Below are 15685 nucleotides of genomic sequence, written 5' to 3' on the forward strand. Positions count from 1 at the left end.
CAGCTCGGTTCTGTAAAGATTGCACACAAAACAAACAACACCGTGGCACAGGTGCTGTTAGTGTTTGTCTGTTTGCGCTGTCCAGGTTGAACAGATGTTGAGACTTGACCAGGGCTCTGGATCTGAATCAGCTGAATTTTATCGCTTCCCAACTCTGATAAAGAGGCTAAAAATTTCACTGCACTTTTGCAAAGTTGTATTTGCAGGGAATGGCATGTTTCAAAGAGGTTTATAAGTAGGAACAGAGGTTAATAAATCCTTTCCCCCCACAATTTAGCAAACATCAGCTAAAGATGCAGTGACCTTCATTCTAAAGGATGGCCCGTTATTTCAGAAAACAACTCTTTATTCGTTTTTATAAAGTTTTGCTCCAGTTTTTTTTTGTGCTTGAATTTTTCCTTTGAGAAACAAAGTCGTAAATAAAAGTAATTCATTTTTTTTAATCCTTACAAATTGATGTCAAATCTGCCCCCCTTTTTCAGTTTGTCCTTTATTTAATTCACAAGAAAATGTGGTCATTGTGACTACAAGACTGTTAAAAAAAGAGCATTGCTGGTTTCTCTAAAGAAGGAGAACCAGAATAATAGTATTTCTCCTCCCCCCCAAAACACCCCCAACAATATAAAATGCAGAGGAACAATAAGAGTGGAGAATGGCAGCACCCCTCCCCTTTGTGGTCTGAGCTTTAAGTAGTTGCTGAATTGTTTAAAACCAGGTTACCTCGGGATCCCAGCCACGAGAATTACAAATTCTCCTTTTGTCCGAATTGCCTGTTTTTATTCATCCTGCCCCCCCCGTCCCCTCCTTTCCCCCCTAGAAGATAGGGCTGGGGGACCAGTGGTGAAATGTAAAATTTGTTACTACCGGTTCTGTGGGCGTGGCTTGGTGGTGGTGGTGGGGGGTAATGTGTCTGGGTGGGCGTGGCCAACTTTTTTTTTTTTTTAACTTTTAAAAGCATTTTTTCTACAACCTCTTCGGCCAAAGAGGTTGTAGAAAAAATGCTTTTAAAAGGCTCTGACGATCCCAGCTGAGCCATGCGATCATCAGAGGCCTTTTTTTAACTTTTAAAAGCATTTTTTCGGCCAAAGAAAAAATGTTTTTAAAAGTAAAAAAAAAAAACCTCTGATGATCACGCAGCTCAGCTGGGCATCACGCGGCTCAGCTGGGCATGGGGTGGCCAGGGATTTTTGCTACCGGTTCTCCGAACCACCCACCGCCATTGCTACTGGATCAGGTGATCCGGTCCGAACCGGGAGCATTTCACCCCTGGGTGGAAGGATGGTGTGTGTGTGGCAAGCTTCTCTTGGCTGCCTAGGGATCTTATTAGATAACCAGCAAATTACCAATGAAAGGTGCATGCAAATGAGCTTATCTACTTTTACAGAGCAGCATTTTCTCATTGCCTTGTGGAATAGTTAGGTCTTCATCATTTCTGAAGAAAACTATTGCCATGAACAGTAGTAATATTTCAGTTCACATTTATAAAAAAGAACAGTAGAGTATCTTAAATATAAAAACCTAAAGGTTCATTTTTAAGAAATGGGCTTTTGCATGTGCTTGTGGCTACTATCCCAAAGAAACAGTAAAATGAACATTGGACTTACCTGAAGGTTCTTTCTCCTTGCACTGCGTGAGAGTCCATTGAGTGGGAGGTTCCTCATCCGATTGGCCTCTTACTGAGTAAGAAATTAGACTAAACACACCTCCTCTTCCTGTTTAGCCCAGTTCCACATGAAGTCCGAATCCGAAGAAACTGACATCCTGAGCGAGACATAAACATAAGGGAAAAAAAGGGAAAAACACCCCAAACAGGAAACACAGAGAGGGCGGGTATGGACTCTCATGCAGCGCAAGGAGAAAGAACCTTCAGGTAAGTCCAATGTTCATTCTCCCTTGCGCTGCTTAGAGAGTCCATTGAGTGGGATATACCCAAGCTAAATATCCCCCGGGTGGGAAGAAACAGAGGAGGTGGAATTGTCCTCCACAGGGAGGACGCGCTGAAGAACCCTACGACCAAAGGCCGCCTAGGCTGAAGCAAATCTGTCCAACTTGTAGTGGCGGATGAATGAGTTTGGAGATACCCAGGTAGCCGCCCGGCATATCTCGAGGAGAGGGGCCTAAGTGGCCCAGTCCGCAGTGGTGGCGGCACTACGAGTTGAGTGTGCTGTAACACAACCAGGAAGTTGGCTGTGTCTATGCTCGTAGGCCAGTGTGATGCATGCCTTGAGCCACCTGGCGATAGTGGACGAAGAAACCCTGGAGCTGAGTGAGGTAGGTTGAAAGGAGACAAATAAGGATTCCGACTTGTGATGGGGAGCTGTCCGGGAGATGTATGTACGGAGTGCTCGACGAACATCCAACTTATGCCAGCAACGTTCAGAACGGTGGACGGGATGGGGACAGAAATCTGGAAGAACAACTTCCTCCAATCTGTGGAAGTGGGAATTGATCTTTGGGAGAAAGGTGGGGTCCAAATGAAGGATGACTCGATCGGAGTGAAAGGAACACAGATCCCTGTGAACCAAAAGTGCGGCAAGTTCGGAAATTCTGAGAGCAGAAGTGATAGCAATTAAGAAGGCAACTTTGAAGGACAGAAACTTTAGACTAACTGTGGATAAAGGCTCGAAAGGTGGGTCCATAAGGGCTTGCAGGACCAGGCCAAGGTCCCAGGAAGGATATCTGTGGACGGGTGGGCGTAAGTTGGTTACTCCTAGGAGAAAACACCTGACACGAGGATGAAGTGACAGGGACTTGTGGCCCTTGCAGGAAAGAACAGTTGACAGGGCTGCCACCTGTCGTCTGAGGGTATTGACCGCCAGACCAGCCTTGAAGCCCACTTGTAGAAATTGCAAGACCTGCGGGATGGAGGCCCGAGTGGGATCGATGTGGGCCGAATTACACCATCAACGGAACGCAGACCAGGTGGCCTCATAGATGCGAGTGGTGGAACTTCTGCGAGATGCCAGGAGAATGTCTATCACCTCGTCGGAATAAAGCTCTCGCTTTAGTAGGTCCCTTTCAATAGCCAGATGGCTAGCTGAAGCCACTGGGGGTCTAGATGAGCCACAGCCTCCTGCCGCAGAGAAACTTGGTCCAGTGGAATCCTCCAGGGAGGAGCAATGGAGAGGTCCTTGAGGTCCGCAAACCAGGCTCTCCGGGGCCAGAAGGGAGCAATTAGGATGACTTCCGCTCTCTCCTCCAATATCTTCCGAATGACCCTCGGAATTAATGGAATGGGAGGAAAGGCGTAAAGCCGACCCGGAGGCCACCGACAGCGTAGGGCGTTGGTGCCCTCTGCTCCTGGTGTCCAGTACCTGGAGATGAATCGGGTTACTTGAGCATTGGCCGGGGTGGCGAATAGATCCACTGTTGGCGGGCTGAAGCGTTGAAGAAATAGAGAGGGATGCAGCTGCCATTCTGCCGGATCGATGTCGGTGCGGCTGAGCCAGTCCGTGCGAGTGTTGTGGATTCCCGCTATGTGCTCTGCTTGCAAGGAGAGCAGGTGTCTCTCTGCCCAAAGACCCAACTGGGCGGCCTCGTCCATGAGGAGCCTGGAATGGGTGCTGCCCTGGCGATTCACGTGGCCTTTTGCCGTGACATTGTCCGTCCGAAGAAGAACGTGGTGTCCGGACAGGTGGCTCTGAAAGTGACAGAGCTAGATGGGCAGCCCTCAACTCCAGCCAATTGATATCGTTGCGGAGATCGTTGGCCGTCCAATGTCCCTGAGCGACCTGGGAGTTGAAGTGGGCCCCCCAACCCACCAGACTGGCATCCGTGGTGACCACTAGGCGGTGAGGTTCGAGCAAGGGGGACCCTTTCTCCAGGGCGGGAGAAATCCACCAGAGCAACGAGTTGAGCACCTTGGAAGGGACCCTGACCCGAATGGACGAGTTGCTGTTGCCTGCCTTCTGGCTCGGCAGAAGAAGCCATTGAAGAGGTCTCGAGTGCAGTCTTGCCCAGGGAACGATTGACAGGCACGAAATCATCTGGCCCAGCAACTGGGAGAGCCGGAGAAGTGGAACCCTGCGAAGTGCCCTGACCTGTCTGATCGTGGACCTGATGTTGTGACGCCATTCCTGCGACAGAAATACCTGACCCAACGAGGTATCGATGCGGGCTCCCAGGTGAACTAAGTCCGTAGAGGGACTTAGTTGGCTCTTCTCCCAGTTCATGGTGAAACTGTGTTGTTGTAGAGCTTCGATGGTGAGTCGAACATCCTCCTGGGCCTGCTGAAACGAGGGAGATTGAATAAGAATATCGTCCAAATAGCACTGCAGTCTGACAGGGAAGGAACGCAAATGTACCGCCACTACGTCTAAAAGTTTAGTAAAAATACAGGGGGCTGAGAAAAGGCCAAAGGGCATGGCCCTGTATTGATAATGGGCGTGCCCGTAACAAAACCTAAGAAACCTCCTGTGGGAAAGCCTAACGGGAACATGTAAATAGGCCTCCCGGAGATCAATAGATGATAAGAAGTCCCCCAACCTAATGCCACTCAGTATGGAATGGAGTGAATGCATATTAAAGCGCCTATAATGAATATGAACATTCAGGCGCTTCAAGTCCAAAATGGCCCTATAACCCCCCGACTTTTTTGGAACAAGAAACAGAATGGAATAGAACCCAGAGCCCTGGTGTTCTGTGGGGACCGGTTCAATGGCCTGAATGGAGAGAAGATGCAGAATCTCAGCTTCCATCGAGGCCCTCTTAGAAGGGTCCACGGGAATAGAACATTGAATAAATCAGCGTGGGGGGAAGAAACAAACTCTAAGGTGACCCCAATGGACACCGTCTGAATGGCCCATGCGTCTGTGGTTGTGGAGCACCAGACATCAGCGAAGTGCACTAGCCGACCACCGATGGGATGTGAATGAGATACGGTGTTATCTTCTGCGATAGTGTCGAGACCCAGATCCTCTGAAGGGGCGTTTGCCCTGGAAGTGACGGCCACAATCCCTGTAGGGTTAACGGTCTTGGGTTCTGTTGGAAGACTGGCCGAATTGACCCGCACGTTGTGGGGCTTGAAACCCCTGTTCAGTGGGACGAAAGGACTGCCTGCGATACGGAAAGGTAGACCTTCTGTCGTATCGCCTGGATGAAAGGGGAAAGACCTTCTTGTCCCTGCCCTCCACCAACACGGGATCTAATGCCTCACCAAACAGAGCCCCCCCTTTGAAGGGGGCGGACGCCAAACGCCACTTGGTCTTCATGTCCGCTTGCCAGTGATGGAGCCAAAGGAGGCGACGTGAAGCGATGTTGGAAGCCATGGCGCGGGAGGCGAACTTGGTCGAATTGAGTGTCGCATCCGCCATGTATTCAGTGGCGGCAACTATCTTGCTAATATCCTGTCGTAAACGGGTATCCTCTGTGGAAGCTCTGGCTTGCATCTGTTTAAGCCAGATGAGAGGTCCTGGCGAAAAAGGAGGCCGCCGTAGCCGACTTGATGGCCCATGCAGAGGCCAAATGAGTCTTACGTGTTGATATTTCGGCCCGTTTGTCCTCCGTGCGGAGACCTTCAGCAGCATCGGATGGAAGGATGCTGGGGGAAGTCAGGCTGGCCATGGGAGGATCAATGACAGGGAGCTTCAAAAGCTATTCAAATTCTTGCTCCACAGAGTACAATTTCTTATCCAAACCACTGGGGTTGGAAATGGAACCCGGCTGTGACCATTGACGCTGAACAGTATCAACAAAAAATTTAGGAGAAGGAACTGCATCTTGTTGGGCGACACATTCGGTGAAAAGACAGGCGTTGGAATCAGAAGACTCCGAAGCAGGCATCGATGGAGGCTGAGTCAGACCCATATTTGCTGTGACCTTGGCCTTGTGCAGCAGAGTCTTGAACATCTCTTGACAGAAGAGTCCTGTGGAAGGAGAACTGCTGGAAGAGGGATCTTCCTCATCATCAGAAAGACAGAAGTCAAGATTCTCATCATCATCCATAAAGGACTGGTCAGTGCGATGCGAATGAGAAGGAGACCGGGAAGGAGCAGGAGCCTCCTGGGTCAAGAGCGGAGGAGATCCTGAGGAAAGCCTGGACGGAGCTGGCACAGAAGAAGGAGCCAAAATACCTCTTTGTGAGAAGACGGATTCAATGCCTCTAGCCACCGACTGGGCTATCATGTCACACATCTCTGGTGGAATAGAAAAGGACTGACCTTCTGGAGGGCGGAGCCCCGCCGATGTAGGAGTGAATGTGGCAGAGGGTTGAGTGACTGCAGGTGAGTGGACCTCAGTTCCCTGCGTAAAAACCTCTCTCACCATAGGCTGGTCACCCTGAGCAGAGGAATTGATGTTTGGAGACCAAGAGGAGGAGTCGTGAATGGTAGTCAGCTCCGGAGACTCTTCTGGAATGAGATCAAGAGGAACAGGCAAGACAGAGGGAGGGGAATGCACAAGGGCTTCAGCTTGCTTTTTTGCTTTATCAAATTGCTTGTTGAGGGCCATGTGCCTTCTCTGGGCATCCTTCTCTGCAGTAGCAGAAAGAGAAACAGAGGAGGGAGAGGGAGAGCTGGATCTGGATCCTCCTTTATGCTGAGATGGGACTTTGGAACTTCTAGTAGAACAGGTGCGTTCTGCCATAATTATAAATCAGCAAGAATGTATAAACAGAAGAGCCACTGTATCTTGCCCCAAAGGGACCTGAAATAAACAGGGAATATCAGGGCAGTTAGTAAAAGCAGACAGGCATATGAAATAAACTGCAAAAAAAGGCCCAGTTGGAAACAAAATGGCGCCCAATGACTCAGTGCTAAAGGCGGGACCAAAATGGCGGCCAGGTGAAGGACTGACGAGGCAGTCCCACTCTGAAAATGGAGCCAAGCCTTGCAGAGTAATCCCAGGACCCAGAGCAAACAAGCGCAATTATCACAATTTAAAAAGGGGAGGAATGCCCCAGGACCGACGGAATAGCCCCAGAAGCACTCCAAATGTCAATGCAAATGACCCCTTTAAGCTTAGCTTGAGGCAATACAGGGAAGAGCTGAGCCAAGGCACCATGAGGCTACTCTCCATTCCCTTAGCGCGAGGCTGAGCAACACAGCCTCCCACGCGCGCTCCTTCCTCTGCAACTCCAGAAAAAAATGGCACAAAAGGACAGCCAGCCTCTGATTCTATCCAACCCACAGCAAAGATATCGTAAACGGCGCGAGGCCGACGAAACAGCCCCTTACGCGCCCTCCAGTAACTCATGATCACACGCTGGGTCAGAAGAAGCACTTTGAGCTGCCGCCGAAGCTAGCGCTCAACAGCTGATCAGCGCTTGCAAAATTCCTCCCTTCGCTTGCTCCTCGCCGAAGAAAAACAACAATTTCCAAGAAATCAAACCAATATTAGGCTTAGAGAGTCCAAAGAGTGGAGCTCCAGGAAAAAACAAGTGATTGAGGCTCGGACTGAGTAAGGAACTGGGCTAAACAGGAAGAGGAGGTGTGTTTAGTCTAATTTCTTACTCAGTAAGAGGCCAATCGGATGAGGAACCTCCCACTCAATGGACTCTCTAAGCAGCGCAAGGGAGAAATTGATATTTATCATACTTACTTAAGGTAGATCAAAAATATATGCCATTTCAACCACACTATGCTTAAAGTTTGAGGTATGAGTGACTGCAGATAGTAGCCACAAGCTAACATCAAAAATCAAAACATGAAAGTGTCACTGGCTTACCCACAGCTCCAGACATCTATAGCTGGTGTGTAACGCTCCTCACCTAGCAGCAACTCAGGTGGTCGATACCATAGTGTAATGACTTTATTGGTATATGGACGGCTAAGTAAAAAAACAATTATATAAAACAACACTTTAGGCTCAATTCTGTAAGAATCAAAGTAAACAGATGGTGCAATCAACAGAGTAACTATTATTTAAGTATCACTTTTAAGCCACGAGAAATTTTATCTAAAGTTGTCCTCAAGCCCTATCAGAGCATTCGGAATGAAAAGTGATGAAGATACAGTCACAGAACACAATGTTTCTGTGTATCTATATATCACACTTCAGAGACAACAAGAAATAATAAAACTGCCTCTGATCTCACACAAAGATTCCTCGCTCTACAGAAAACTATCACATATCAGGTGATCAAGGAGGATACCTTCATTGGCAGAGAAAGATAGGTCAATGCTTTCTCTTTGGTTTTAGTTTTAAACAAAATTAGGAAAATCATTGCTTTTATGGTCAGGGATCTAAGGCTCAGAATAATTTGCCTAATGGCTTCAATCAAGTTCAAGACTGAGGTGTGTTAGAAGTAAACAATAAATTTAGTTATAAATTCAAAACAGAAACAAGATTACCAGGCAATAAACAGGCAAAGACAGTGCAATCAGCTCCCTCATTAACACCACCGACTCAAAAAGAGAGACAAAAAAGAGAATTCCTATATGCTTGTATGCAAGTGTGGAATGGGACAATTAACCACAGGCACATGGCTATGCCCACTTCACACCCCACAGCAGCCAACCCATCATGGGGCATTTATCGTTGACTGTGTCCAATGGGAAAGCAGAGCAGGGACACATGGTTACTTGTCCTGCACTGTGGATTGGCCGGGGACAAGTATCCTTCGGCAAATTGCCCAGGAGGAGGGTACATTGGAGGAGCGTTGGCAAATGGCCGGCTGACGATAAATGCCCGCAATGGGTTGGCTGCAGTGGGGGGCCTGCAGCAAAGTAGGCACAGCTATGTGAACCATGGTTAATTATCCTAGACCGTACAAGTGAATTCAATAAGGTTTGTACAGAAGTCCATCCTGGCGTATTATGGTTAAAATATCTAAAGTCATGTCTACACGCCTCTTAAACATCTTACCTTTCTTCTGAATTGTAAAGTCGGGCAAGACCAAAGTCTGCCAGCTTGATCTGCCCACTGCAAAAAAATAATGGACATTTAATAATAAAAGTTTTACACAAAAGGGCAACAATACATGAGATCTCCTACAGAAGTGGTCTACACAAAATTATTCTACAAATTTATAGATATAACTCTATTTTCCAACTAAAAATCTATCTTTTACAGAGGACTTGGGGGAAGGAAGAATGCATGGAAATATTACGTCAAGTCATCTACCAGTTCCTTGACTTTTTTCTTTCCCGTGTGATAGTGGGGAAAATATGCAGCAGGAACAGAATTACAAATGGTGAAGGAAGGCAATTGAGCAATAGCCTCAGAACTTTTAAATTATCAGGACCAGATCCAATAGCTCTGCTGAGGCCAGCTGTACTTGGTCTGCCCTCTCTCTGAACTGTTTCCATAATATGAACTACTATTTTAGTATTTCCTACAATGTATTTTACTTTGTAAACATGAGGTTGGGAATCCAAAATGTAACCATCTCACCCAATGGGAATGGCCCACCCCACCCATGCCAGCAGTGGGGGCATACTGTGGATGACTGTAAGTCGACCACAGTTACCTTTAGGTAAGACAGGCGGCCTATAGTATTTATTTATTTATTTATTTATTTATTTATTATAAATAAATAAATAAATAAATAAATAAAAAAATCCCATCAGCCAAGGAATTTCAGCTTGCAGGATCCAGGAAAAGAATCTTCTCTGCCATGGCTCCTGCCCTCTGGAACATCCTACCCCAAGGTGAGACTGGTTCCCACCCTTCGGACTTTTCGTAAGAGCCTTAAGACCTGGCTCTGCCAGATGGTTTGGGAACTCAATGGGGGAGCTTCATGCTGGAGGTGGTGGACTAATTAAAATCTAATCCCACCTCCCTCCCCCATGTATCCAGCTCCCTCCTTTGCCATCTTGTGTTAAAGATTTTATCTATGGTGTTATAATTCATGATTTTAATGTTTTTATATTGTAAGCCACCCAGAGTCGTTGGACATGAGATGGGTGGCAAATAAATTTCATTAGAATAGAATGGAATGGAATGGGAATGGGAATAGGAATAGATGTTCTGAGAAATTCTCTGGCTGAGGTCAGATTAAAATATGGTGTTCGGCTCAGCTGTTCAGCAGCATGGGTGATCAACTGTTTGGCAGCAACAGTGCTGTGAACCTGAAGGCACAGATAACAGAGGGCACCTGGAACCAGAGCTGGGGCCTAAACCAGAGCTGTGGCTTGACCGCAAGGGTAGGACCAAGGACAGTGATGGCATTGGCAGCAGTGACAAGTGTCAGGCTGTGGGGATGGAGCTGAAGCTAGTACTGAAGCTGGCCAAGGCTGGAGTGGCGGCTTGCTCCAGAGGCATGGAGTGAAGCCCCACAGTTGAGACCGAGGCCAACTATTGGTGAGGGCGATAGCAGCGTTTGATACTGGGTTGTGGAAGGAGCCCCACAGGTGAGACTGAGGGTTGTGGCGATGAGAGGCTAACAGTGGAGACTGGGCGGTGCTATGAGGACTGAGGCCGACAGCAATGCTGCAACAGGGCCTGAAGACAGGGGCCAGTGAGTTGAAAATGTTAGGAGCTGGTGACTTGTGACTGGGGCCTCTGCAAAAGCAGTGGTGGTGGTCAAGGGCTGGCAGTCCAAGAGTGGGACCCAGAGCAGGTGTTACAAAACCATGGCTGGAGCTTGGTGGCCCCTAGGAAAATTTTTGGAAGACCTAAAACCAAAGGCGGAGCAGGTGACTTGAATCCATGGCCTCTCATAAGCAGGGGCTCTCATAAGCAGGGGTGAAATCCAGCAGGTTCTGGAGAACCGGTAGCGGAAATTTTGAGTAGTTCGGACAACCGGCAAATACCACCTCTGGCTGGCCCCACAGTGGGGTGGGAATGGAGATTTTGCAATATCCTTCCCCTGCCATGCCCACCAAGCCACACCACACCACACCACGGACACCAAGCCACGCCCAAAGAACCGGTAGTAAAAAAATTTGGATTTCACCACTGCTCATAAGACTAGGAAAAAACTTGAGGGGAGTGTGGGCCCCCCAAGCAGAATGGAACAATTTGCCACGGCCAGCTTGGTGAGACCAGCTCATCGCCAAGTTGCTGCAGGACAACTCCACACAGCCAACTTGCTGCAGGGACAAGTTGCCGTGGGCGGCCAAAGGGAGAGCCAGGAAGGCGGGTGAGTGAGCAGGTGGGCAGAGTGGTGGCCAGGGGTGTCCCATTTTCACACAACCCTCTGCCGCCACCGCCCTGTCAAGCTCTGGGCCGAAGAGGACGGCAGTGGTGGCAACGGTGGTGGGGTGTGTGAAAATGGGACACCCCTGGCCACTGCTGTCTCCAGCCTCTTCGGCCCACAGCTTGGTGCAGTGGCGGAGGGTGTGAAAATGGGAAGCCCCCAGCTGGCACCACTCTGCACTCTGCCCACCCACTTGTTGGCTGCCTGTGGTGAGTTGTCCCTGTGCTGAGTTGCGGCAACTTGGCAGTGGGGAGTTGGCAGAGGTGACTTGGTGGTGGCGAGCTGGCTGCCCCCCCTCCAGGTGCATTGGACAAGAGAGTGGTGGCTACGCTGGAGACGGACTAAGGGCCCTGAAGTGCTTGAGTCCACTCCTAGGGTGAGAGCCTAGGAGTGGCTAGTGTGTTAGGGTGGGATGCTTGAGGCCACCACCCAGAGTGAGAGTTGGGTAGATGAGTTGGGTGAGTCTGTCCTCCCTCTGGCTGGCCAATGCAAAGAACCAATTTAGGAGAGAGAACATTGGGTAGTGGGGGGGAGTGGAGGAGTGGGAGCCAAGTTGGCACTGCCATGAGGGCTCCCTTCCTCAACCATCTCCCCAGAATGTCTGATGCAGTGAATGAGACTGGCTGAAAGCAGATGGCAGAGCCCTTTGCTCCTAGAGGAGGGAGATCAGGGTGGGAGGATCACCTTGAGGGACCTGGGGCGGTAAAACACATCAAGGTGCTGATAGACATGGGTTGTTACAGGAGACAGAAGGCAGGCCGTTACAGGGGAAGACACCAGGGGTGAAATCTAAAAATTTTCCCTACCAGTTCTGTGGGTGTGGCTTAATTGGTGGGCGTGGCTTGGTGGTCAGGTGACCGGGTAGGCATGGCTTGGTCAGGTGACCGGGTGGGTGTGGCCAATAATAAATAATAAAAATAATAAAGTACACAAAATAATAAGAGGTACCAAAAACCAACTTTCATACTTTACACACACACACACAACACAACTGACTCACACACAATGTAAAAGCAGCTGCACTTTATCCAAAATGGCTCCTGCAACAAGCAGGAACCTCACACAGCCACGAAAAGCTCAAAAACCAACTTTCACACTTTTTCCACACAAAATGCCACATACAGCTTTGTGAGATTTTGTTTGTGTAGTTAGAGTGAAACACTACAGAAACAGACCAAATCTCAAAAAGCTGCACAAATATTTTATTATTTTATTTATATTTTTAGATAAAAGCAGCTAAATTTAAAACTTCCTAAACTTTAAATCAGGCCCCATGAGTTCATTCCCAGCCCCTGGACAGCATGCCCTTGGAGGCCCTGTGGGGTTCAGCTGCTGCTGGTGAATACCAGGTCAGTCAATAATAAGGCTCCCCTTATCTAAGACCTTATTGATGAGGAGCAAGCTGACCTAGCATGCATCACTGAGACCTGGCTGATTCTGGAAATGGGGAATTCCCCTCTCGGAGATGTGCCCAGACGGATTTAGGGTTTGGCATCAGCTAAGACCTCAAGGCAAGGGAGGTGAGGTAGCAGTGGTCATCTGAGAATCTCTTTTGCGTTTCAGAGGCCTTGCTCCCCAAGTGTCTGGTTGTGAAACCCTGTTTTTGAAGCTGGGCTTGCGGGATCAGTTGGGATTGTTCCTACTGTACCAGCTCCCTGCTGTGTGGCAACCTCCCTGTCTGAGCTGCTGGAGGCCATCTCAGGGTTGCAGTGAAGCTCCCCAGGCTGAAGGACTTTGATCTGCCCTCCCTGGTTTTGGCCTCAGAAGTGGCCCAGGAGTTCATGGCCATCATAGCATCCATGGACCTATCCCAGATCATCTCAGGCCTGACTCGGGACAGTGGTGACATACTGGAGATGATCAGAATAAACAGAGTTGGAAGGGACCTTGGAGGTCTTCTAGTCCAACCCCCTGCTCAAGCAGGAGACCCTATAGCATTCCAGACAAATGGCTGTCCCATCTCCTCCAGTGATGGAGCACCCACAACTTCTGAAAGCAAGCTATTCCATTGGTTAATTGCTCTCACCATTAGGAAATTTCTTAGTTCTAGGTTGCTTCTCTCCTTGATTAGTTTCCATCCATTGTTTCTTGTCTTGCCTTTTGGTGCTTTGGAAAATAGATTGACCCCCCCTTCTTTGTGGCAGCCCCTCAAATACAGGTAGTCCTTGACTTACAACAGTTCATTTACTGACCATTCAAAGTTACAACGGCACTGAAAAAAGTGACTTATGACCATTTTTCACACTTATGACTGTTACATCTCCATGGTCACTTGATTTATATTCGGATTCCTGACAACTGGTTTATATTTCTGATGGTTACAGTGTCCCAGGTCATACAATCATCTTTTGTGACCTTTTGACAAAGTCAATGGGGAAGCCAGATTCACTTAATAACCGTGTTACTAATTTAACAACTGCAGTGATTCACTTAACAAATGTGGCAAGAAAAGTCATAAACTGGGGCAAAACTCACTTAACAAATTTCTCACTTAGCAAAGTAAATTCTGGGCTCAATTGTGGTAGTAAGTCAAGGGTTACCTGTATTGGAACACTGCTATCATGTCATCCCTAGTCCTTTTCACTAGACTAGACAAACCCAATTACTACAACTGTTCATGTGTTTTAGCCTCCAGCCCCCTAATCATCTTTGTTGCTCTTCTCTGCACTCTTTCCAGAGTCTCAACATTTGTTTTATAATATGATGACCAAAACTGGATGCAGTATTCTAAGTGTGGTCTTACTAAGGCATTATAAAACCTTATTAATACTTCACGTGATCTTGATTCTATCCCTGTTAATGCAACCTAGGATTGCATTGGATTTTTGGCTGCTGCTGCACACTAGAATAGAATAGAATAGAATAGAATAGAATAGAATAGAATAGAATAGAATAGAATAGAATAGAATAGAATAGAATAGAATAGAATAACAGAGTTGGAAGGGACCTTGGAGGTGTTCTAGTCCAACCCCCTGCCCAGGCAGGAGACACTACACCACTTCAAACAAATGGTTATCCAACATCTTCTTAAAAATTTCCAGTGTTGGGGCATTCACAACTTCTGGAGACAAGTTGTTCCACTTATTAATTGTTCTAACTGTCAGGAAATTTCTCCTTAGTTCTAAATTGCTTCTCTCCTTGATTAGTTTCCACCCATTGCTTCTTGTTCTACCCTCAGGTGCTTTGAAGAATAGTTTGACTCCCTCTTCTTTGTGGCAGCCCCTGAGTTATTGGAACACTGCTATCATGTCTCCTCTAGTCCTTCTCTTCATCAAACTAGACATACCCAGTTCCTGCAACCGTTCTTCATGTTTTAGCCTCCAGTCCCCTAATCATCTTTGTTGCTCTTCTCTGCACTCTTTCTAGAGTCTCAACATCTTTTTTACATCGTGGTGACCAAAACTGAATGCAATATTCCAAGTGTGGCCTTACCAAGGCATTATAAAGTGGTATTTAACACTTCACGTGATGTTGATTCTATCCCTCTGTTTATGCAGCCCAGAACTATGTTGGCTTTTTTGGCAGCTGCTGCACACTGCTGGCTCATATCTAAATGGTTGTCCACTAGGACTCCAAGATCCCTCTCACAGTTACTACTTTTGAGCAAGGTACCACATATATGGTACCTGTGCATTTTGTTTTTCTTCCCTAAATGTAGAACCTTGCTTTTTTCACTGTTGAATTTCATTTTGTTAGATAGCGCCCAATGTTCCAGTCTGTCAAGATCCTTCTGTATCTTGAGCCTATCTTCGGGAGTGTTGGCTATTCTTGCCAGCTTGGCGTCATCTGCAAATTTGATGAGTTCCCCATCTATCCCCTCGTCCAAGTCATTGATGAAGACGTTGAAGAGCACTGGGCCTAAAACAGAGCCCTGGGGTACTCCACTGCATACTTCCCTCCATGTAGATGCAGTTCCATTGAGGACTACACGTTGAGTGCGGTTGGTCAGCCAGTTACGAATCCATCTGGTGGTGATGCTGTCTAACCCACATTTTTCTACTTTATCTAGTAGTAGGTTATGGTCTACTTTATCAAATGCTTTACTAAAGTCCAAGTAAATTACAGGTGAAACTCGAAAAATTAGAATATCGTGCAAAAGTTTATTTATTTCAGTAATGCAGCTTAAAAGGTGAAACTAATATATGAGATAGACTCATTACATGCAAAGCGAGATAGTTCAAGCCTTGATTTGTCATAATTTTGATGATTATGGCTTACAGCTCATGAAAACCCCAAATTCACAATCTCAGAAAATTAGAATATTACATGAAATCAATAAAACAAGGATTGTACATAGAACAATATCGGACCTCTGAAAAGTATAAGCATGCATATGTACTCAGTACTTGGTTTGGGCCCCTTTTGCATCAATTACTGCCTCAATGCGGCGTGGCATGGATGCTATCAGCCTGTGGCACTGCTGAGGTGTTATGGAAGACCAGGATGCTTCAATAGCGGCCTTCAGCTCTTCTGCATTGTTCGGTCTCATGTCTCTCATCTTTCTCCTGGCAATGGCCCATAGATTCTCTATGGGGTTCAGGTCAGGCGAGTTTGCTGGCCAATCAAGCACAGTAATCCCATGGTCATTGAACCAGGTTTTGGTACTTT

General features: G+C 47.4%; 1 protein-coding gene across 4 annotated transcripts in view; it reads right to left on the reverse strand.

The window, feature by feature from the left end:
• The window catches only part of CDK12 (cyclin dependent kinase 12), a 170808-nt gene that overhangs the window by 34867 nt on the left and 120256 nt on the right, over nt 1–15685 (reverse strand). For all 4 annotated transcript variants that reach the window (XM_070944431.1, XM_070944430.1, XM_070944429.1 and 1 more), the window contains exons 7-8: nt 8803–8859; nt 7663–7764 (exon numbers count right to left, since the gene is read on the reverse strand). In XM_070944431.1, the coding sequence (XP_070800532.1) occupies nt 7663–7764; nt 8803–8859 (159 nt within the window). The remainder of the gene's footprint in view (nt 1–7662; nt 7765–8802; nt 8860–15685) is intronic.

Source organism: Pituophis catenifer, unplaced genomic scaffold (assembly GCF_029215685.1).
Source record: "Pituophis catenifer annectens isolate HBS135680 unplaced genomic scaffold, rPitCat1.0.hap2 SCAF_5, whole genome shotgun sequence".
NCBI lineage: Eukaryota > Metazoa > Chordata > Lepidosauria > Squamata > Colubridae > Pituophis > Pituophis catenifer.